Genomic DNA, 25,069 nt, shown 5'->3' on the forward strand with positions numbered 1-25,069 from the left:
CCATAGGCCGGCTTTGGGGTATACAAATACAAAAAGAAATGAAATCTAATCCAAAACAGCCAAGCTGTAAAAAAAGTGTGCGGCCCTCAGAAAGGCTATGGTGAAAAAAGATGTGAAATCCAAGGTGGCGGCCAAGAAATGGCTGTGATGGTAGGTTAATGGTAAAAAATTTAATAATGACAATTTAGGTAAATTTTGTGAAGCGGCACAAAAATTCACCTGAATTGTCGTTATTAAAATTTTTACCATTAACCTACCATCACAGCCATTTCTTGGCCGCCACCTTGGATTTCACATCTTTTTTCACCATAGCCTTTCTGAGGGCCGCACACTTTTTTTACAGCTTGGCTGTTTTGGATTAGATATTCTATACATTAAAGTTCTAAATCTATACACAAATAAAATTAATTTTATTAATATTATAAACTTTTTGCATTGTCTGCGGCAACTCCATGTACAGACCAATTTTGAAAGTCATTTCTTCAAGTGGTTTGTAATTGCACTGTGATATCCTCTTACTCCAAATTAAATATACATTAACCAAAGCTTATGATTTTCTAAAGTGTAAACAAAAAGATTAAAAAGAAAAACACAAAGAGCAAAAGACAAACTTTGAAAGTGTATATCTCAGTGATAACCGAGCAGAAAATTTGGAATAGGAGGTGCCCTACCTTAAGGGAGCTTCCACAACAAAAATAGTTGATTTCCATTAAGGCACTGTTCAGGCACTATCGAGCTATGGATGTGTGAAAATGGCATTTTCTTAATTCTGTAAAATACACACAAGTCTGTTACGTGACTGCACTGGCTGTGCTTGGCCACACAACACACTATTGTATGTCAATATACTTTTCATGAGCATGGTGGGTACCATATAGCACAAAAATTATTTAATAGGGCGGAAAATTGACAATTTGCATTGTAGTAAAAACCTAATTCCTAAAATTTCTAAATTCCTACAATTCCTATTTCAAAATTTTGCGCTATATGGTTTGCTGTTGTTTGCAATAGTGTCTGTATCTGATAATAACACATTGCAATGCAAATATGAACTGAGTTAGATTTGTCATTCAAAATAATCCATCCATCTTAGTGATGCTGTTCATCCTGTTACTGGCACTCATTGAGGTGTCATCAAGTCAAGTAGTTCAGGTCATACAAGTTGATCCAGTGACTGGTGTTAACAATAAAACCTGTTGGACAGGATCTGTGCCTTGTGGTAGTCTCAACTATGCACTAGGAGGTGTGGCTAATAACAATACCAGACTACAACTAGTTAGTGGGTCATTTAACCTGTCAACCCACAACACTAAACTGATTGGTCTGTCATCTATCACTATTGAAGGAGCTGGAGTTTTACAAACAGTTGTGACATGTAACTACAGTGATGCTGGATTATATTTTGTTGAAGTAGATCACCTGACAATAGCTAATTTAACAATATCTAATTGTGGTATGTTACAGAACAGCACTACTTGGAATATTTCATCAGCAGCTAAATACCGCTCTGCCGTTACTGTGTATAACTCTAGCAATGTTGTAGTACATTCTGTTACATTTCGTCACAATAATGGAATTGGTCTCTCCATTGTTAACACTGGTGGGGTAGTCACCATCAGTAACAGCATATTTGATAGTAATTATGTGAATGGTGATGGGAAATACCCTGGAGGAGGTGGGTTTTATATAGAATTTCCATTTTGCTACCCTGGTAATTTTAATAATTCTGCATCATTAAGTGATAGCAGAAATAGTCACTCACAATATACTGTAGATTCTTGCTACTTTACAAGCAACATTGCGGCAAGGAAGATGGTGCAGAATTCTTTAAATGTAAGTTTGTCTTCTTATTGTTTAACAGAAACATTTGGTCGTGGTGGAGGAATGTCCATCTTCATCAGAGGTTATGCCACTAACAATACCATCACTATTACTAACACTGTCTTCACCTCTAACATAGCTGAATGGGGTGCTGGTCTGTTAGTTAACTTCGACCACTACTCTAATAGCAATAAAGTGCTTGTAAAAGGGAACTCCCAGTTCTCCAATAACCACTGCAATATTAATACTAGTCATAGTGGTTCAGGGGGGGGAGGTGGAGTACAGATAGTATACAGCTCATTTGAGAACACATACTCACCTGTCAACAATGAGGTGCTTTTTTCTCAGTGTAACTTTACAAATAATACGGCTTATTGGGGTGGTGGAGTATCTTATGCCATGTTTAAGGAGCAAAAACAACTTGGAACAAACACGCTTCATTTTGCTGACTGTAGTTGGCAAAACAATGTGGCTAGATTTGGTGCAGCAATAGATTTATCCCTTTACCAGTCATTGTTAGTCAGTGGAGTAGTTCAGCCGGTTATAGTTGAGGACTGCTTTTTTGTGGAGAATAGTCTATCTAGTCCAGGCGGACAATTTGAGTTACAGGGTATTGGTACTTTGTATGCTAGTTCTATTGTAGTCACACTGAAAGGATCTGTATCATTTATTGAGAACAATGGGTCTGCTTTAGTCATTTCTGCTGCTGGTATTAACATAGATGATGATTGCAATGTGACATTTATTCATAACAAAGGTCGGAGAGGAGCTGCTCTTTCTTTACTGGCATCATCTTGGATTAACGTCAAAGACAACACTACTGTATCTTTTACTGGCAACAAAGCTGATGAAATGGGTGGAGCAATATATGCTGAATTGATCAATGAACATAATTTGATTGCCACTTGGAATTGTTTTTTCCAATATTTTAATGCTACAATTGAACCAGATATGTGGAACACCAAGATTCGATTTCAACAAAACATTGCTCAGCATGGAGGTCATTCTATCTTTGCTACAACGCTGAGATCTTGCTTATGGGGTAAGAGTTATACTCGTATAACTCAACATGACATGAAATATGTTTTTCACTGGAAACCATTTGAGTTTGATGGTGTATCTGGAATAAGGCCTTTTGTCAGAGAAATGGAAGTTGCAACTGATGCTAATTTTCTTACTACAAACAAATCTGAATTAAAAATTTCTCCTGGACAGGCATACCATTTACCATTTATTCAATCAGATGACAAAGGACAACCTGCCAGTACTGTTCTCTTCATTCAGTCCAATAATGAAGAGGTAGGTAAGATTAATAATCAATCTGTGTACACGTACAGTGATATAATGCAAGTGTATGGAGATCCAAAGTCAACATTTAACATTACTGTAACCAGTTTAGGGCACATAGCATCCACTGTGACACTTAACATAACTATTGATTATTGCCCACCTGGCTATGTCCCTTATCCTGATGAAACACAGAATGCAACATCATGCAAGTGTGCAAGTGAACGGTCTAATGGTTATCCAGGAATACCAGGGTGTGATGATGAGAACTATCAAGCATATATTTCACGGTATCATTGGGGAGGAATTCACCAGTCCTCCAATGAATTTGTAACTGCTAATTGTCCACAAGGCTTTTGTAACTTTGTCAAGTCACACTATGAGATGTTACTACCTAGCAACAGATCTCAGTTAGATGAATCACAATGTCAACCACAACATCGTACTGGAACAATCTGTGGTGAATGTATGGATGGGTACAGTATGTCAAGTGGATCAAATTGTATCAAGTGTGATCATGGAACAATGAAAGGAATTTTGTTCTTTTTATTGTATGAATGTTTACCAACTCTCGTGTTTGTCTCTATCATCTTATTCTTCAATGTCAACATCACTTCAGGACATTGGAATTCTCTGATATTTTATTTCCAAATATTGGAGACTTTGAACTTGTACGCATTACGAACAAATGATGAGTTTTCAAAGTCAGTTGGTATTCTGATAAAAATTCACATGACCTTATTTGGGATATGGAATCTTGATTTCTTCCGCTATTTTAAGCCAGACATTTGTTACATCAAGGGAATGAAGAATGTATTTGAAGTGTTTGCACTAAAGTATTTTACAGTTTTGTTCGCTTTTGGCTTGATAATACTAGTAACTACATTTAAAAATTTCAGGTGTTTTAATTATATCTGTTGGTATCGTGAAGCTATATCACAGCCTAGCAAATGTGATTACTTTAAAAAGAAATGTATTTTGATTACAGTCAAGGTGAACAAATTGTTTGGCAGAACTTCACTAATTCATGGATTAGCTGCTTTCATTGTCCTATCATACACTAAGATTGCTCTAATTTCTATCTATTTTTTCATTCCTGGACCAATTTATAAACACGGCTCTGAAGTAATTGAAACAAGACTACATCATGTTGGAACAATAACATATTTTAGTCAAGAACATCTGGTTTATGCAGTTCCGGCATTTGTGCTTATAACCATTTCTGCGATGCTTCCAGGCTATTTGATATTGAAACCTCTTGTGCGTAACAAGTGTGATAATATGAGATTGTGTAAAAATTGTTGCAGCATCATTTGCTATTGTATCAGTCAGGACAAACTCGATCAGTTGCTGGAAGAATTTTACGGATCTTTTAAGAAAGATTGTCGTTTTTATGCTGGGTTCTTTTTCTTGTACCGCTTGGCGCTGTATTTAACACTGACCTTCACTCCAACCTTACAGTTACAGTATGCAGTACAACAGTGTCTTCTGGGAGGTTTCTTATTTCTGCACTCTTTATTTCAGCCATACAGTAAGCAGTTTCAATTTGCCAACAAACTGGATGCTCTCATCTTTATGAACCTGATTGTTATTAATGCTCTCAGTGTGTACAACTTGTACAGTGTCTTCAACGTTCAAGGTGAATCACAGGCAGTCATTGCAATCCAGATGGTGCTAGTGTACCTTCCATTGGTATATGTATTGTTCCGCTTTGTGTGGTGGTTGAAGAGGAGTTGTAATAAAATGTGTGATGAAGATAATGGAGAACGAACTTATTTGTTGGCTCAAAACTTTGTAGTAGATCCAGAAGGTGACAGGGAAATAATTGCTTTGGAATTGCAAGATTCAACCTACGCATAGAGTTGAATGCAGCAGAGAGGTACACAGTACAACTGTGAGGGTTTTAAGTAACTAATAATTTGCTATATAAGTTATTTACATTTAAGCATATAGTCCATCTCTAGTATTTACAGTATTCTGTATTTCATAGTTATTTCTTTAATGTTTATAATTGAAATCCTTGCATTTTGTATATATTCTACATAGTCAGCACTGAACAAGTGTATAGTACTGTATGTATACATTTTACAGGTCAAAGGTGTAGGACTGGACTGGACCAGTAGTGTAGTAAGTGTGTGGCCAAGTATACTAATTTGCAAACCCTTTTATCACAATCTTGATAAGTATATGTATGGATTATGGATAACTATAGTTTGCGCTGTGATTTAAAAACTGTATTTTACAACTATCTCTAACCAGAGACCTTTTGTGTGTGTGTGTGTGTGGGGGAGGACAAATTTAGTTTTTTTTGTGCTGAAGAATGTATTTTGTGCTCTATATGTTGTCAACCATTGAAGGAGATGACTGAAGGAATTTCTTTACTGAATGAGGGGGGGTCGGGGGCATACTTACCCAAAAATATTTGATAAATTGCTGTAACAGACATGATTGAGATCTGTAAGTAGGAAATAGCAAGCTGAAGGAACTTGAAATATTATATAGTAGTTACGTACAAGCCAATTCTTTAGAATAAACTATGTAGTTTCATAGTGGGATCATAACTATTGGTTGAATTGTAAGGAACCGCCAATGAAAACTTTTGAAAATGGCTATCTCAAGATTGGATCTTAAGGTACTTTTAGTCAAATCCCTGCAGTAGATTTTAAAAGAGAGTTAAGATGCCCATGCAGCACAAGTAATTTTGACTTCACACTTCTTCGTGGTGCAGCTTGCTTGACGTTTACAACCTGATCCAACATAGCTCAACATAGCTATAACTCAACATAACTCAACATAGCTAGCTTATATTATAGTTTGGAAGCTATCCTATTTAGTTGTAGTCCTCCTTTGTCAAGTGATCAGTTCCACTTGAGGATCAACTTCTTACTTGTAAACTTCATTGCACCAATCTTTCACAGTCTGTTGGCTACAATGCACAGGGTAGCTACTGTATACTGCAGGAATCTTGAAAACTGAACTGCACATCCTCAATATTTGATTAACCAGATGAAATAATGGTTAAATCTCAGATCCCAGCTGTTGTGGCTCCTCTGGTGCATGCCTAGACTGTGTGTTATGGGGGATCAAGTCACCACTGGGTCTGGGATTTTTTTCTGCATTCTTCAACGTTTTAGTTACATGTTTCAGACTCCCTGTATTCACAGGCTTTAGCCTTCTCACAGGTCCCTAGTGGGGTAGCATTTAATGAAAAAAGAATCTGTAATAATGGGGAAATACGTGTGGCAGTAAAAGTACATGCGGACACTGATGAAAAACAGAAAATCATTAAATAGTGGCCTTAGCAAAAAGGTCCACAATTTTAGTATACAAGTCCTAATTTTCAGTAGTAAACATCCATTTATTAAATACAACTATTAAGAAGCTAAATCAAATTCTCCAAGTAGCTCATTCAGTGCTTGTATTAAATGCAATGCAAAATTGAGATACTCTAATAAGCAGTCAATCACTCTAATAGAACAATCACTCTAATAGAACAGTCACAGTTACATTTTCTTTTCAAAGCTGCTTAATTTATTTTCAAAAACATATTGAGATTGCCTAAACTTGAGCTTTTATAAAAAAATTGGTAGGCAAGCCCCTCAATGCAGAGCCCATCAATAGCATCCATGTTTCAACTCCATGCAATGTGTAGATTTCATTGTTTAAGACACTCTTCTGCTCAACTGTCCCTGTTGATCATGACAGAGCACTCAATCTTTCCTATTCTTATTCACTGTGACATTCAAACATATTATATTTAGACACATGCATGTACAGACAGTATAATTACTGTGAGATGTCATCCATATAGCTGGTCTTGAGCTTACCTAAAAAATTGAACTTATAGTATCTATTTTCAAAAAATTTCCTGGGGGGGCATGCCAGCAGACCCCCTAGTTTCAGTATGTTGGACATGCACACCATAATATAATCTGCATCATGCTATGTAAAAAAGGTCCACTTTTCGTCTAAAAGAACCTACCCAGATAAAAGTCTGGCTACGACCCTGCACACATCATATACATGTAGCAATACATGAATAATTTTTACTGTACAGTTTATAGCTACTATTATAGCTATGACACAGCTTGCATAACAGTTTACAACTAGATAAACTCTGAAGTTGCTTACATCTAGTCTTTTGGTCATAACTAGCTATAGCCTGTGATTATAATGATCTTGTTCATGATAAATCAATGGATAAACTAAAATAATGCCAATTCATCAGTTCTGTGTGCACCATGCACTATAGTAAGCTATATGGACAATGGCGGATCCAGGATGGGGCATTTGGGGCAAATCCCCCCCTCCCTCAAGAAATTGCATACAAGATCGAGATACTCTAATAGAGCAGTCAATTACTCTAATAAAGCAGTCACAATGTTCATGAGACAGTGTAGCTTACCTATGAAGCTATAAATAGTATTTTACATAACATACGACATTTGGTAAAGGATAACTAGCTATTATTGTCGTGACCTTTTTTTTTTTTTGCTCTTCAACTTTTTCAGCAAGGTGCCCCCCTCTTTCCAAACTCTGGATCCGCCCCTGATGGAAGATAATGGAGTTATAAAATATAATAATATTGTACATTCTTTCTTACTGAAGTGTTATTTGGTGACCATCTCTTAATTGAGTTGACTCCAAAACAGCCAAGTTGAGTCTACAAGAATATATTGCTTGTAAGAATGTTAAGAACTTATATTATTGGGTGATGGTGACACATTTAAGTGTTTACCTTCAGGAAGATGCCCCAGTAGCAATTATGAGAATATGGTTACTTCAACATGTGATCAATGTCATCCTTATTGTGCAGGATGTGTTGGTCCAGAGTCCACCAATTGCACATCATGTAATGATATCGATCCTCCAGGATATACCATCATTCCACCAGAGGGTGAAGATCTAGGACTGTTTGGTTGTTGTGATCCTGATTTTATGGCAGTGGAAGAAAATCAAACATGTACACTGAGAGTGTCAGTTACCCCAAAGTGATTAAGTGTATAACTTCATCAGTTATAGTTTACTAAATATTATAGGAGTAAAACTAGGAGGTGCATTAGGTGGGCTAGTGCAGACCAGTCTGCTGGTTTTTCTTGCACCTGTCACACACAAATGGATACAGATAACTTGATAACCAGCTGTGTTGCTATTTGGAATTTACTGTATGGTTATGTAGGTAGCCAAACATCTACTATATGAAAGGTCTCCATTTTCTGGCATGACAGGTGAATCATATCAAATCATGCATAAGCTCAAGCTCCATAGATATTACAACCTCCAAAGGCAGCTCCCAATGAAGCATTACTTATTGTAGTCTCAGAGACTGCACTGGAAACAGAAACAGAACTTGGAAGTGGAGCATTTGGAACTGTTTACAAAGTTTATAACTTTTATGCATTCATGTTGTATATAAATGCAATGCATTATACAGGAATTTTGGCAAACTAAGGGAGATATACCCACAAGTACACTATAGAGTAATGAAGGAATGTCCATCTGCTCAGTCCCAAACCAAACTTCAAGGTTTGTAAAAAGCATTGTGTTTGTGATGTTGTATTCCAAAGGGAAGGAGTCACATACATGTTCTCCACTGATAATGAAACCACTGTTTTGTGTGTGTGTGTATGTGTGTGTGTGTTAGAACAAGAATGATGCCAGTATCTGAGTTTGTGCTCTTCAGATCACTGCATGACCATGTATGAGGAAGCATGATTTATAGTGCAAGAACACTACTGATTTTTGTAGTTCAAATTGCTTTGGTACATAAATACACTATAACTGATAAATCTTATAGCTGACGAAATGTTCTAATATAGCAGTCAGCATACATCCCCTAACAGAATAGCATTGTATGAGCTATTTTACATAAGAAATATGCTCATCTGTATATATGTAGGCCAGTAAAGGGTTATATGGTGTGCCACTTGTCATAAAATAGTAGTGGTTAACTGTAGCTGATACTATCAAATATAGCGAAGAGTTTCCTCCAACCAAAGATAAATTCTCTGTAAGAGCATGCATGCAAGTTTAGTGCATACTAGTTAATATTGCTGAGAATTGTATATATTGTATATACAAAGTGTGACATTTTTTAAAAAGAAATATTTGAAGGATGCCTGAAGGCTTGTGTATAGAGGCCACATCAAAACAACCAGGCATGGTCAATATTAGCATGTACTTAGTTGATCCTTCATGCAACGCAGGCCATATTAGTGCATATAGTAAAAATTTAACTTGCTCGTTTTCTACTTGATAGGCTTCAAACCAAAGTATGCTTGATGGCTATATACAGATTCCTTTGGCAAAGGCCAAAATTACAACATGCTATATATATTGTATAGCTATATTCAGAAAGGTAAACAGCTCCAGCTTCTACACAAACACTCAATAGTTTTAGTCTGAATGTAGTTGCTAATCATAAGTTGCATGGTATCCTTATACGCAGTTAAGAGTTAGAGGTTCATAATATTGACACCAACACACAGGCCTTCTACCATGTTATAGGACAAGAACTGGTAAGAGGGTAAATGTCTGCTATGAATGCAATACTACTAACTGGTGACCTCCTGTAGCTGAAGCTAACATATGTAAACCTGGAACAGTGACTGGTAATGTGAAGAACAAGCCACATTCCGTGTGTATATATGTATGCATGAATGACCTACTAGTAATATAGTTAGTTAACTGGTTAAAACATGCAATTATGTACACCAAGGACTGTACGTTATAGACTTATAGTGAAAAGAATATCTTAGTCATTGACAGATGTTGAGGCAAAGGAGACATGGGTCAATATTACTGTGATATGACTGGCTTATAGACTTGTGCATGTGGTACTTTGATATAGTTATATGGCTTTGTATATACATTTTGCATAGTACTGAAACTGCATTATTATTACCAACAATGCACATTTAGTGTTAACTGATTTTGCTACATTTGCTGTTTTGCAATAAGCACTTCTTTTTGTATCACAATTTATCAATTACAAAAACTAAGTAATGAAAAGCATGAAATTAAAATACGTTGTAGAAATGTTACAGATGATGAAATAAAATGTGATGAAATAAAATGTGATGAAACAAGGATATCACCTTTACACCTGCAGCTATACTAGTGGACATTTAAATCCCTACAATCATGGCTATGATTGAAACAGCTATAAAGTGTCCACTAGTATAGCTGTGGCTGTAATGATATCCCTTGTTTTCTGGCTTTTTTCTATCATTCCTATATATACTTAAATTTCTACACTCGTAAAAATGATCACCACCAAAATTGTGAGTCAAGATCAGGTAAGTCATCATATAGGTCTTTATATGGATGATAATTATCAAGTTCAGTAGCTGAAAGATTGTCACTATCAGAAGAAAGACAATCAACTCTAACTTTTGTCAAGAATGGTGTATTCCATAAAGAGAGCAGTTTTGTGTGTTCAAGTCCTTCGGGGCCTCCTGTGTCAAGTAGTTTGAAAGATCCCCTGGTAAACAATTTTCTTTGATGAAATTTTTCTTTAAGAGCAATTTGAAGTTGACAGTAAGACATTTTTACAGCACTAACACAAAAAGTCAGTAGATCAGGAGAGTTCTCTACAAGTTCAATAACACCTTCAATGGATATTGATCTCACATTCAACACTACATGAACCAGTCTACCATGAGCAGATATTGTACTCATAAAGTCATCAGGAAGGTCAGTCTGAAGTGAACTGATGCATAACTGTTGTAAACTGGAGCATAAAACTGGCAACAGCATTTCTCTTTCAAAAGCGTTATTCATGTAATGAAAATACTTGAGTTCTTTACACCTACCAATAACATCCTCAACAGCAGAAGAGTCAATATTATTTATCAAACAGAATTCAACAAATGGAAAACAGGGGATTAGCAGTGACTTCTTCTGCAACTTGATGTAGTAGCACTTTTCACAATATCTTGCAGTATCAAATTCCAATGCTTTTAGGCTCACACATTTCTGGTACAACATAATCAGGTTATTCCTATCATTGTCCTCTACTGGCTCCATAACACACAAGTCTACTGCTAAGTGTGTTAATCTAATACCACTAAGTATCTGCCATAATTGTACCTGATTTTCCACCTGCGCAATTCCTAAAATATTTAGTCCATGCAGGTGGTCACAGTATGCGGCAATTGCTTGTATACCATGTAAACTCTTGAGACAGTTCTCACTGTATTGTAAATTGAGTTGCTTGATGTTTGGGCAATTAATAGCAAGTTGTTCCAAGTGACCAGAAAGTAAAGAATCACAAGAAGATAAATCAAAGTGAACTACAGATTTCAAAATAGGAGCATCTACATAGGTTAATACACCATAACGCAGCCAAGCTTGGCTTACACATGTAGCTTTGTGTACTGTCGCATTGCCAGAAACACATTCAGTCACTAGTGCCCAATCAGTGTCCAACCCTAGTACTCCAAAGTGACTGATTTTCACCATCGGTAAAACAGCTGCCAGACCAAATTCCAGTTCAAATTCTGGAATATCAGGATAGAGGCTAAACCATGTTTGATTATAGTACTTAAGAAAACCAGTATGTCCAGTTGGTGAGTTATGATTCAGTTTTAACCATACGCGCAACAGTTCCATAACTAGTAAACGATACTGATAGCCTAATCCTGCATTGATAAAATTAATATTTTGTGGAACAAATCTTTTAACCATCCACTGTTTTACCCATAAATGAGTTGAAGCTATAAAAACTGTAGCATTATCCCAGTCTCCCATATGCACCCTCACTGTTAACTCTTTCAGGTTAGGATGATCACCAGTCAAGTTCAACAAATGCCAAACCTGAAAGCTCCACTTGATGTCCAGCTTCTGTAAACATTTCATGAGGTCCAAAACAGATTTTAGTTGCTCATGGTCTAATTTGGTTGTAGGTATTTTGAGCATCATAACATTACTGCAGTAGTTCAACAACTTCACCAGACTGGAAGGTGTCACATGATCGGGAAAGGATAGTAGCTTCACGTGTTCACCACACCACTTCAGCACATTACTGACACACTCCTCGTCTCGAAGACAACTATAAGTCGGCCACTCAAAATTAGCCCAAATTGATGGAGTTTCACAGATGACTCGTAACCACTTTGAGACGCATCTCAGTGTTATCCTGTCACTTGCTGGTAGATATGATAGTATTAGAAAAATTAATTCAACTGGTAGAGAACTAATCATTCTACACTTTCACAGCAAACCGCACACGAATGACACGAGGCTCACATGAGTAAACACGTGCTGTTACTTGCAAAATCAAAATCAATTAGCGCGGTGCCCGCCCAAAAGTAAATTGATTTAAGACGCGCTTTAATTTGTGCCCCACCCATTTAGTCTTGACATATCTCTACTGAAAGATGCTTGACCTGAACATCGCTGCCTTCGAGGCCATCTTACTACTATTTGCTGTTGGCGTCTGTGCTACTCCAAGTTGTCTCGAAAGAGGTAGCAGCTAAGTATATTACGTAAACGTACGTGTATTAATGTCTGACAGTCTTGTAGAGCTCGAATAATGCTGCAGTTTGATATATACTGTGATACTCTATTGTTACTGGTATGCAGAACACCCTCGACCTACCTATTACAACAAAGGAGAAAACTAGCTAAACCAGTGTTTATTTTAGGATTTCTCCTTTGGGGGGGGATCAGGAATTTGGGGGTGACTATGGAGGTTAAAGTCTACATATAGTTGTCCAAGTTCACTACTACAAACTATGTAAGTTGAATAGTTGTCAAACTGGTTAGTCATTAAAGGCTGTGTCATGGGTGTTGATTTTGATTTAAGTGAAGCCAGATCCTATGGTTGGTAGAGCTTGATCATAGATGGGGGTGTATATTATCTATGGCTTGATGCATGAGTGTAGTAGTGATGACATAATGTTGTAGTATCTAGGACAACCATGTACACCTCACCTACACGATTATTCTATAAGTAGTGCACTGCGGTTTTTGATTCTGTTGAATAAACAGTTTGTGTGAGATCATGTATTGACCATTATTGTATGATACCACAAAGCAATAACAAATTAAAAGACCTACATGGATGGATACAAGAAATTTGAAACTTAATGCTGGTATTTTCATGCTTACGGAAATTTTTTTAAATCAGGCTTTCTGAGATTAAATCTGAGAGTATATTTGCTGGCTGCATGCCATTTTGAAAGTAAGAATTTTTTTTACAAAATTACACATTCTGAGCGGACATTTTTGACAGTTAAGTATGCAATTTAGAAAAAAACTAAGTAACTAGGTAAACTTGGGTTTACAGACTGATATTTAGTCACGTAGTTGTATTATGTGCACTAAGAGATTTAAAAAAATTTAATAATGTAATACTGAACTTGATAGCATTATAAGGTTGAATTTGCAATTTTTAACCTGGGAAAATTTTACATATTAAACCCTCTGAGATTAATCTGAGAGCATTTTTGATAAGTTTTGTATGTCATTATTAATAAGCTTAACCTAAGTATAGTGTAGTAGTAGTCACTCACAATTTTAGGGGGTGAGTCTGAGATTTTTTGGGGGGGGGGGAAGTTCCCCCCCTAACAGCCCTAGAATAAACACTGCTAAACTATTAACTTGTTAATGATCTTAGGCCACTCCAAGAAAATTCATTGTTTCCCATTTCCTGCCCGCATGTAGATTCTCTTCCTGCATGGTCATTCATTATTGCTGTCAACTGAACATTTTATTCATTATTTATCTTGTGATTGCATAGCAGTAACTAGTTTAGCATTCAGAAAGCCCATTTAGCTAGCTTTTCACTGTTCAGGTTCTTAGTTTAAATATCTCTACTGTTTCTTACCTGTAAGTTTAATAGTTATGAATTTTGAAAATTAGTGGAAATATCTATAATGAATAACGGATAATGAACCACCCACCCGCATGTATTGTTGAGGTCAATGAAATGGGAAACAGGGAATTTTGTTGGAGTGGCCTAAAATATTGTTATGCCCAAAGATTACTTAACCCCTAGTGATTCACGGTTAAAGAAAGGATCCTGCAAGCAATTAACTACTGACGTTGACTCATATAAATTTTCTTTTCCCCCCTCCATGATTATGCTTTGGAACCCCTCCCCCTATAGCTAACTCCCCATCCCTGGATAATTTTTTCTCTGTGTTATAATCATTTCTGATTTCTGCACAGTCAGGTATAGCTAGCTAGGTGTTGCAATTGCTTTTATGATGATTTTTCTAGTACGTGCCTAGCTAACCGTAAATAACTAATATGATAGGTGGTCCCATTGCTTTACAGAATTGAGGTACAACTATAACATATACAGAAAACTTGATGTTTGCAATTCTGAGGGTCTACCAGGGACCTGGTAGCCTGCATATAGTTAATTAACTTCTTATCAATTAGAACACTTAGTTTAGTTACAAACTACAGTATGTATAATTGCTTTGTGCAGGAGTCTTGGAGCAATGAGAACAAGGACACAGGTAGTGAAATGTACACGACGTATTGTCAAACTTTGCTATAAAATGATTGCATAAAAATTTCTTCAATTCGGTTACTTCTAATGATTGAAATTAGTCATTACTGGTAGAGAGATCTGTTCCATAATCTGGGTAAGCAATAAAAATGTGAGTTGAAGGACTATCTTGGGGTTGAGCTTTGTGCCAGCAGATCTTGTAGAGCAAGTAGTAAAATTGACATAGTTTGGGATGTCAAATTTAATGGATGGATGTTTGATGGATTTTATAAAGTTTTGGCGGTCTCGTAAATATACATTTTAATGGCAGTATACCAGTCTGAGTTAGCCTTGTTCTGTAATTTGAATGATAGTTAGATGGTACAAATTTTGTGGCTCTTCATTAAACTTTTTAAAGTAATTTAATACCTTTAACAGATATGGCCTCCACATCATTAAACAGAACAAATTTAGAGTGGAGTACAAGACTTTCGTGGTCTAGGCACATTGAGAGTTCTTGAATACCCTACACAAGGAACCAAGAGATTTGTATGCATTATGCCCTCCCTTCATGTGGTTAGAGATGCACTGTCACTGGTAGTGGGGATAGAGCTAGTGGCATCCTTCCAAAAGATGGCTAAGGTTTGTTGTGATGAGTTGTTGGTGTATCTGCTGCAGTTTTAGTAGTGTCTGGGAGAATAAAGTTGTTCCACAGGACTAGCATAAGGCATTATTTGTTCCAAGTCTACCAAAGAAGTGTGACTTGTCCTTGTGTGACAATTGGAGGGGAATCAGTGGTTTTTGCTAACATAATTCAACAACATTTACAGGCAGTTGTGGAGGAGGTCAAAGTAGACTCTCAATGTGGTTTCAGTGCAATCGTGTTGCACAGACATGATTTTTGTACATGCCAACTAGTAGAAAAGGCATTACACAAAGACTTTTGAACTCAAGAAGGCATATGGCTTGCTGTAATGTGGCTGATCCTAGCCAAGTAAGGATGTTAATATTCTGATTAGTCTGATTAGGCCCTACATGAAAACATGCAAACTGGAATTTCACTTGTGGGCGATTTGGTAATATTGAGGTGTACAATGGTTTGAGGCAGGGGTGCATCACTGCATTTTTGGACCAACTTTGTTCATCCTCTTCTTTAATGTGGTGATGTAGTGTTGGTGACAATGGTGTACATAACTTGGAGTCTCAAGTTTCTTTATAAATGTGGAGGTAAGCTAATGGGTGAGAGCACCTTCCATATCTTTGATGACTGCAGTTTTGCTGATGATGCTGCTATAGTAACATCTACTAGAGAAGACCTTCAGCACTGTGACAGCTTGCAGCCTAAATTATTACTATCCCAAAGATCAAGTTTTTAGTTGCTGGGAGTGGTGTGATTTGGGCCCCATTATGGTTTGATCACATCTGTAACATCCCATTGTTGTCTTGGCTCTCTCATGTAGTGGAATTGAATACTAGAATATCTTATGATGTTTTTAGAAGGTCTGTTTTCAGTGACCATATGCCATCTTTGACCATGGATTTTTCCTTACCACACTGTGGTGTTGGGTGTTCTGTTATTTGCTGTGAAAACTTGGCCTGTGATATAGTGCGTATATACAGGCAAAACACGAGTGCCCGTGGTATAACTAATACGTTCTACTTTAGCATGCAGACTCACCTAATTGGTAAAATCTTCAGTTGCTATACCCTTCTCTTATGTAGGGAACCAAGTAAGCTTTGATTGTGGGATTGCATTTTGCCAAACAAACTGTGATTGTGGGATTCAATTTTAATGCATCAACTTGAACAGTAGTTTGATTTTACTTTTGCTAATATAGCAATATCAGTTAAGAGACTTATGTTAATTATGTTACTTTTATTACTACATTTACAAAAGTAAAAAACGAACTACTCAGGGGCAGATCTAGGATTTTTTGAAAGGGGGGCTAAGCTGGACAGGGACATAGGTAACTAGCCAGACATTACATGTGTAATTATCGTCACAGAAAATACCACTCTCAACAAGTGACCAACTGTCGATAACCAATCAAGTGGACAGGCACTTGCTTATATGCATGGACGAAAGCCTCTTTTTATTCATTGAGATGTAAAGCCAATGAACATATTGGTAAGTACATATGTAGATTGATGTAATATAGGCAAGCATTGTCTGTGTACTTGTCAAGTTCTTCAGTGCCTTAATAGTACTACTAGAGAAAGATTGGGTATAAATGTTATGAGATGTCACTGATATGGTACCTTAAAAGCTTTGTACATTGTGCAAATGAACTTCATAAGTACTTTTGTATTACTTTGGACTTTCTGCTGCACATAAAACAATATACCATATTTACTTGGTTAAACGCCGCACCTTTAATAGTTGCCGCACTGAAGGGGGGCCCCACAATCGATTGTGAAAATAAGGGCTTAAACATCGTTCACGTGTATTGAACGGTGGTTAAGCTTGAATAGTCGCCACATTGATTTTTGAGACTATAAGGTAATAGTAGCCGCAGCGTTTAACCAAGTAAATATTGTACTTTTAAACTTATTTATGAATAAAATAATTTTATGGTTTGTTAGAAATTATAATTATTGTTCACAGGTTGAAAAGGGAACTTTCCATGTATACTTAACAGACATGGGATTAGCCAGACTCAAGACAACAGCTTGTACAATGACAAATGTTGGAAAAGCTGAAGGCACACCTTATTATTCTTCACCAGAATGCTTTTTTGGAAACACATGCCTTGCGTCTGATGTTTGGAGCTTTGGTTTAGTCTTATCTGAAGTGTTCGGGAGAAAGCATGCGTGGGGAAAACTAATGACCCATGCTGAGATGGCACAACTTATTGTGGCTAAAACTCTACCTTCCGTACAACACCTCAACCCAACCATCAGAAGGGTGTGTGAAGGTTGTTTGCAGTATGATGCGAAAAAGAGAATCAATATGATGACTGTGATACAACAACTAAGGGAAATAAATATTTAACAACTCAAGACACTTTTTAGATGTTTGTACAATACTATAGCTTCATCGGCATTTGTAGGCTTTGAAATATTATCTTCACTCATTACATGTTCAGCTAAATCAGTGAACTCCTTTGGTACAGAGCAGGGCTTAGTGACACTCCATTCACATGCAGATTCTACATCATCACTACTCACGGTGTGTCTATATGATCGTGTCCCTAATAATTCCATAACATTTTATTCAAATTTAAATTTATCATACCTTCATCTTCAGGAAGAAAATACAGCTTATCTGGTATACCACCAGGATTATAATTACTTGGTCGTATTCTATGAATGTTCCATTCATGTGCCATGTAATCCAATTCAGCTTGTATCAAGTCCATAAAACAGTATCGAAGGCAGTCACTACACACAAAATCCATTGTTTAATTGGTGAGAAGTATGTGTATTTTGACAAATTCTATAGCTGTGTTAGCCAAACTATAATCCAGCCAATATACATTTTCTCAGAAAACATGACTATTTTAATGTTTTTAATTTGATATTGGCCTACACAAAATTTTCAATCATAGTAATGTACTTGATATTGATAGAATGTTCACATAACCTAATGCATAAATTGTGTAACCAAATGCCTAATCATACATAGTTTGTTCAGCACTGGTGATTCTAGACCTGATATACAGGTGGGGGGACAGCATAAAATGTTGTATGACTGTACCATAAAGCAGAATTTTAAGGGAGTCGGGGGGGAGGGGGTGGGGGGACCCCAGAAGCTGCAGGATTTTTGCAATTATAAGGATTTAAAAATTAGTGCTAAAACATTAAAAATGCTAAAACTAACAATACATATCTATACCACAACTTTCCCCCTAAATTTTAGAAAACTTATTTTTCAACAGGGCGGGCCTGTGCCCCCCCCCAGTAGAATCGCCTATGTTGTTCAGACGCTGTGACCAAGCATTTTTTTCTTATTTCAAGCGTTGCCAATATTTCCTTAAACTGGATGATGCATGCAAACAAAATCGAAATACTTCAATATAATTGGTTTGCTTCAAACTCCAATGGATTTTAATTGTTTACAGTACGTTTATTAGCATATATGCAACAGCACCATACATATATAATCAACACTCTTTTACTTACATATGATATTCACTGCTGTCATCCAGTTCACCAGATTCTCTCAAAGCCTGTAATCATAGCAATTTTGCACTTATCACATGTGAAACACTAATTTCACACACCTTAAAATAATCCATCCACCATTGCGCAGCTGTCCCCACCAAGCCTCAATATGCTAGTTTTTGCACGATTAAAACAAACAAATAATAAAATACAAGGTAAACAAACTTGATTGGAAGTAGATCGGCCATACATGAAGCTTTTCTCCTTTGCAAAGGGATCGTCATGTTGATCTCACAAAAATAGCTGCAAAAATGCTATATTTGTATTCTCAGTTCCTCTGTCCGTTCTTAAAATTGTAGAACACCCTACAGTAATAAACACATCAGTTTTAATTTATATGTTTAGCTATCATATGCCTTAAAACATACCACATTCAATTGATTAATTAAACACTGCAGCTGTAATTAGCCTATAATATAGTATAAAAACTAATGAGGATATTCAAGGGTAGCCGGTGCTATCAGTACAAAGCAGCTCTTAGACCTCAGTGCATAAAAAAGGAGTACGTACTTATTACAATAGCTGCAATGTGTTCTACCACAATGTACACTAAAAATGGAAACAATAGACAAAAGGTATGGCATACAGAAACACATTATAGAATAACTATTGTTTGTTCCCTTCTCTATTACTGTAGGATTACCTTTCTAACACTACAGATACATAATTATTGTCACCATGAGGCATGTTCACTGACACAGTATAGCTACAGCCACTATTCAAATGTAAGCCTTTTTGTATCAAATCTAAAAATGTACGTTATTATAGTACATTTGGATATTATGTCTTGGCCTTATATGTTTACATATACTGTATATCCGAGGATCAAAATGCCATCCTGCAGGAGCTGAGAATTAGGAAGGATGAGGGTGGGCAACTGTACCCTCTGCCATTTTTGAGGGCAGCACCTATTCACTTATTCCAATGCCCAAAAGGCAACAATCTTATGGTACTACTCAAACGCAATGTCGCTATATGGATTGCAAGTTGATGTTTTCACAAAATTTTCATCCTTGGAACACATCAGTAGACAATTAAAGTAAAGCAATCCTAAAATATTAAACTGTAAAAATGCTTAAGTCATTCAGCAAAAAAGTTGAACAAGTAATATCAAGAGTTAGAGGATTAATGCTTGGTTGTATGTATACTATAATTATTTCATGTTTTCAACTAACCTGCTAATTTTTCTACACAATTTAAATAGTACCCTGCAATAATGTATGGATCATTATTTGAGGGGGATACATGAAGCCAAAGGATTCTACGTGAGTAGCTGTTAAAAGGTAAGATAAGGATTATACGCTTGTTTTTAATATTGCTTACCTGTCAATGCAGCCATATATGGCAAAACCATACGGCTTTAATTTATTATATTCATCACAATGCCATATATAGTCTGGCCCCTACAGTTCACCATAAAAGTGGACACAAAGTACAATAAAGCATTATCTGGTGAAATGAATACACCTTGCTGTGATATATCCTTCTCTTCAGTTTTTTTCCTTTCCTAGCTGCAGCACCTTCTGGGTTATCCAAAGCTGACAACATCATCACAGCATTTCTGTAGCAAAATGTTGCTTAGCAACTAAATAAAGGACCAACTGACTCGCCTTCCAACACGTAAACTATGTTTCTCTTTCAGCCTCTTGTGCAATATGCGGTAACCAATGCAGTTCCCTGACACCTCCCTTTCTTTCTATGAATACAGTATTGCAGTAATGATAGTCACATTTATTTTGAAAGACCGTAGAATGAATGTAAACAATTGTCCCAATGTTGGATCCATGTAGCATGGAAGTTGGAACAATTGCTTCTCACCCTTCTTTAAGCTACACAAAGCCTGCAACATACAATGAAAGCATCCTCTCACAACTCATAATAGGATAGGCAGAAATTCATAAACAACAGAAATTCTTTAATAGAATAGCCCTCATAGCTATGCAGCAGGTTGTATTGTAGTACTATGATGCCGACTCTTCAACACTGACAATTTTATAATTCTTGACCAGTGAATAAGATACTTTTCCAGTACAAGATGTGTGGAGAACATTCTACCAGTGTCCTCGCAAGATATTGACATTTCAGTGTAATTTCTGACTACCACAGATACAGGCTGGGGTAGGGGGGAATTGATTGCTATTAACTGAGGCAAAGATGTGGGTCCCTTGAACATTTGGATACTAAGATACTGCATGTATTCATGTAAGGGGCCACTCACGCATATCGACTCGCAACTTGGAATTCATAGATCAACACCACAAGATTGCACATCCCTTCCTGTGACTGTCCCACTAGCTATTTTCCTGTGCTATACTTGAATGCCTATACTTCTCCTATAAGTAAGGAGCTGAAAATTACAGATTCCCTGCACCATCCGCAATCTCAGCCCACATCTGTGGACCATGGAAGTTGGGGATTTAATAGGTGCAAAAAAGTATATCTCCCACTAGGGACCTAGTCTCGCGTGGCCAGACCGCTTCTTTCCGTATATTGGGTGGGGAAAAAAGGGTCTGGTGCAACTCCAATAGCTGTTTACTTCTGAGCCATCCCCACATTCCGGGGACGCTAATTGAATAACATTGGTCACAAAGGAGGTGCCATGACGTCAGTAAAACTATGAAGTATTCCTACACTCCTGCTCCGGTTGTGAGTCTTGTTACACGATGAGGATTAACTTTCAAGACGCTATAAAAGAGACATCGGAGCAAATTAAGATTCGTTTAAAGGATAAACAGATCTCTAGTTAACTTACTGACGTCATGGCACCTCCTTTGTGACCAATGTTATTCAATTAGCGTCCCCGGAATGTGGGGACGGCTCAGAAGTAAACAGCTATTGGAGTTGCACCAGACCCTTTTTTCCCCACCCAATATACGGAAAAAAGCGGTCTGGTCACGCGAGACTACTAGGGACCTACAGATAGGCTATAGACTAAACAGCTGTGGAGAAGGGAGTATGCGAATGAACTACTTTCATGGATACACAACTTACTTTAATAGCCGCTTCGACTTCTTCAAAGGAAGTTTGACCGTTTTTGTCTCTTCTTCGCAAGCCCATCCTCTTCAGTCGCTTCCTCAGTTGATCCATTGTTAAGTTTATACCGTGCCATAAGTGTAAAAACTTGCAAATGTCCTCATATGTATAATCGTCCTTGAAATAACGTAATATCAAATCTTCCTCACCCACTGTGTGCAAAGCAGGATAGTGCCGTGCTTGACATCATCCCATAATAACAAATATCACGTGCACATGACGTCTTATTTCTTTTGAGAAACGAGAAAAGATCGAGAAGTACTAAAGAAATTTTGGGGAAAGTTTCAAGAATAGAGAAAAAAAATGAGAAAAAGGTGAGAAACTTTAGAGAAACGAGAAAAAGTGAAGAAATTTCTCGGAAATTTCCCAGAAATGAAAGAAATTTCCGGGAAATAGACCGGAAAGGGCCACCGTAGTGTCAGAACAACTTTAGACCTACTATTCGAACTATACCAGACCCTCTCGCAGCTAGGCGCTTATAATTATCAATCGATAAGCGCCGCGCGAAGAGTGGGTCTGGCTACGCGAGACTAAGTAGCTTCACGTGTTCACCATACCATTTCAGCACATTACCGATACACACCTCGTCTCGAAGACAATAACTTGGCCACTCAAAATTACGCCAAACTGATGAAGTTTCACAGATGCTTTGTAGCCACTTTGAGACGCATCTCAGTGCTATCCTGTCACTTGCTGGTAGCTAGATATGATAGTATAAGAAGGATTGATTCAACTGGTAGGGAACAGTTCAGTGATTAAACTATGGAATAATCTAACCCAGAACATTGTTAACGCTCCCACATACACTGAGTTTTGTAATGATTTGGACACTTTTATAATTGCACCTGTGCATTATAATCATACATGATTCCTGCACAGTACACAATATAATAATAATAGTTAGGGTCCGCAACGTGAAATAATGACCTCCTAGAATCAACTACTAAACCACCCACAAATGCTAGGCTAGGTACCACTTAGAAAATGCCAGACTGGTGTTATTTTTCATTAACGTCTTGTCGTGCAAATCGGCGAATATGCTTACAAATCACGAGATTTTTTGCTATATCTTCAAGTAAATGTCTTTTAAAGCTATAATATGCACTCTCAACCTTTCTTACTAACTGTACTCTAAACTAAAACCATCAGTGGCTGCATTGTCTGGAGCGATTTCCAGCCGCAGCATCGCGAAAATGAAATTTCGGACTCGAAAAAAGTTTCGATGCCACTGAAGCACACAGTAGCGATGCCAAAGTAACCCTCCCAGGTCAAACTGGTCTGGCATGGGTCCAACTACTACCACACCAAATATCATGGAATTCCAAAATTGTTTGCCATCTGGCTGAGCTATACGGCTGTCAAAAATTCGTCAAAAATGCCGATTTTATTCACTGACGGGAACCTTTGCTAGCCAGATGTGCTAGTTTACTTCTCAAAAGCTTACTAGACCCATATCCAGTAGCTTTCATTCCTAGGGTTGGTCTGGCAGTTCTTCTAGCGACCTCAAAAACCGCCAAATGCCGATATCCACAAATTGTGCCGATATCGACCAATTTACAATGCGTTAAAGAAATCTTGCACATCACACGTGATGCTTTGCCTCTCTAAAGTCATGCTTCATCCTTGTTTAGCTATATTCGTCCATAGGGTGGCACTGGCGGCTCTCTTATCGAGGCCAAAATCCATCAAAATGCCCATCTCACCATTTGTCATCAGTTTTAGGAAGTTTTACAAGTCAAACATGCTGGTTTACCTCTCTACATCCCTTCTGCTTGGACCATTCAATCACCTTCGTCTGTGTAGGCACCTTTCTTCGGTTTCTTGAAAACGTCAGAGCACGCCAATATGGCGCAACAGTTAATGCTTATTTTGTTTCATTGGTTCCATGCAAAAATGACAAGAAAACCAGCAGAAATGTAATAGAGCGAAAATGGAGTTAGTCTAGCTCTAAATATTGTACTCTACAGGTTTATACAAATGATTACCGAAATGAAAATTCCGATTATCAAAAACCACAATCGAAATTTCCATCCGTGTAGAGTTCCGAAGGGTGGATATTTAAAACTTGACTAACTCCAGTTGGGTTGTGTAATATTTCTGCTGGATTTTCGTGGAATCAATGAAACAAAATAAGCAGTAAGTGGTGTTGATGGTTGCGCCCAAGTGGCGTGCTCTGACATTTTCAAGAAACTGAAGAAAGGTGCCTACACAGGCGAAGGTGATTGAAATGTCCAGTAAAGATTTAGAGAGGCAAACCAGCATGTTTGACTTGTAAAACTTCCTAAAACTGATGACAAATGGTGAGATGGGCATTTTGATGGATTTTGGCCTCGATAAGAGAGCCGCCATGCAGTGCCACCCTATGGACGAATATAACTAAACAAGGATGCAGCATGACTTTAGAGAGGCAAAGCATCACGTTTGATGTGCAAGATTTCTTTAACGCATTGTAAATTGGTCGATATCGGCAAAATTCGTGGATATCGGCATTTGGCGGTTTTTGAGGTCGCTAGAAGAGCTGCCAGACCAACCCTATGAATGAAAGCTACTGGCTATGGGTCTAGCAAGCTTTTGAGAAGTAAACTAGCACATATGGCTAGCAAAGGTTCCCGTCAGTGAATAAAATCGGCATATTTGACGAATTTTTGACAGCCGTCGAGCTCAGCCAGATGGCAAACAACTTTGGAATTCCATGATATTTGGTGTGGTAGTAGTTGGACCCATGCCAGACCAGTTTGACCTGGGAGGGTTACTTTGGCATCGCTACTGTGTGCTTCAGTGGCATCGAAACGTTTTTCGAGTCCGAAATTTCATTTTCGCGATGCTGCGGCTGGAAATCGCTCCAGACAATGCAGCCACTGATGGTTTTAGTTTAGAGCACAGTTAGTAAGAAAGGTTGAGAGTGCATATTATAGCTTTCAAAGACATTTACTTGAAGATATAGCAAAAAATCTCGTGATTTGTAAGCATATTCGCCGATTTGCACGACAAGACGTTAATGAAAAATAACACCAATCTGGCATTTTCTAAGTGGTACCTTGCCTAGCATTTGTGGGTGGTTTGGTAGTTGATTCTCGGAGGTCGAAATTTCACGTTGCGGACCCTATAATAGTTGTGTCCAGCATACATACCTTTTGTGCTGGGGGTGATAGGCGGGAAAATATATATATAATAACTGGTAGGGAACTAATTCTACACACGGCACACGAAATGACGAGGAAACACGTGCTGACACGTGAAAATAATCTAAAATGATGTCATGAACAAGATGGCCGCGTTAGGACAAGTTGCAAATAAATTAATTTTAGACGCGCTTTGTGC

The 25,069-nt window shown here is 37.5% G+C and overlaps 1 protein-coding gene and 1 long non-coding RNA gene across 3 annotated transcripts; one reads left to right on the top strand and one right to left on the bottom strand.

Moving 5' to 3' along the window:
• Positions 1–12,435: 12,435 nt before the first annotated feature.
• On the top strand, positions 12,436–17,667 carry LOC136240735 (uncharacterized). Of its 2 annotated transcripts, none has more exons than XR_010693932.1 (3): positions 12,436–12,576; positions 16,558–16,679; positions 17,157–17,667. It is a non-coding gene; the product is annotated as an uncharacterized lncRNA (long non-coding RNA). The 2 variants fall into 2 exon arrangements; XR_010693933.1 differs by having other exon boundaries at positions 12,461–12,602.
• On the bottom strand, positions 17,480–19,989 carry LOC136240734 (uncharacterized). Its single transcript, XM_066031773.1, has 6 exons — positions 19,891–19,989; positions 18,881–19,020; positions 18,775–18,827; positions 18,674–18,720; positions 17,787–17,932; positions 17,480–17,742 (listed from the first exon to the last, which is right to left on the bottom strand). Exons 3-6 carry the CDS (start codon positions 18,787–18,789, stop codon positions 17,540–17,542), a joined length of 411 nt encoding a protein of 136 aa, XP_065887845.1. The 5' UTR covers positions 18,790–18,827; positions 18,881–19,020; positions 19,891–19,989; the 3' UTR covers positions 17,480–17,539.
• Between the last annotated feature and the right edge of the window lie 5,080 nt (positions 19,990–25,069).

The sequence above is a fragment of the Dysidea avara genome, chromosome 12 (assembly GCF_963678975.1).
Source record: "Dysidea avara chromosome 12, odDysAvar1.4, whole genome shotgun sequence".
NCBI lineage: Eukaryota > Metazoa > Porifera > Demospongiae > Dictyoceratida > Dysideidae > Dysidea > Dysidea avara.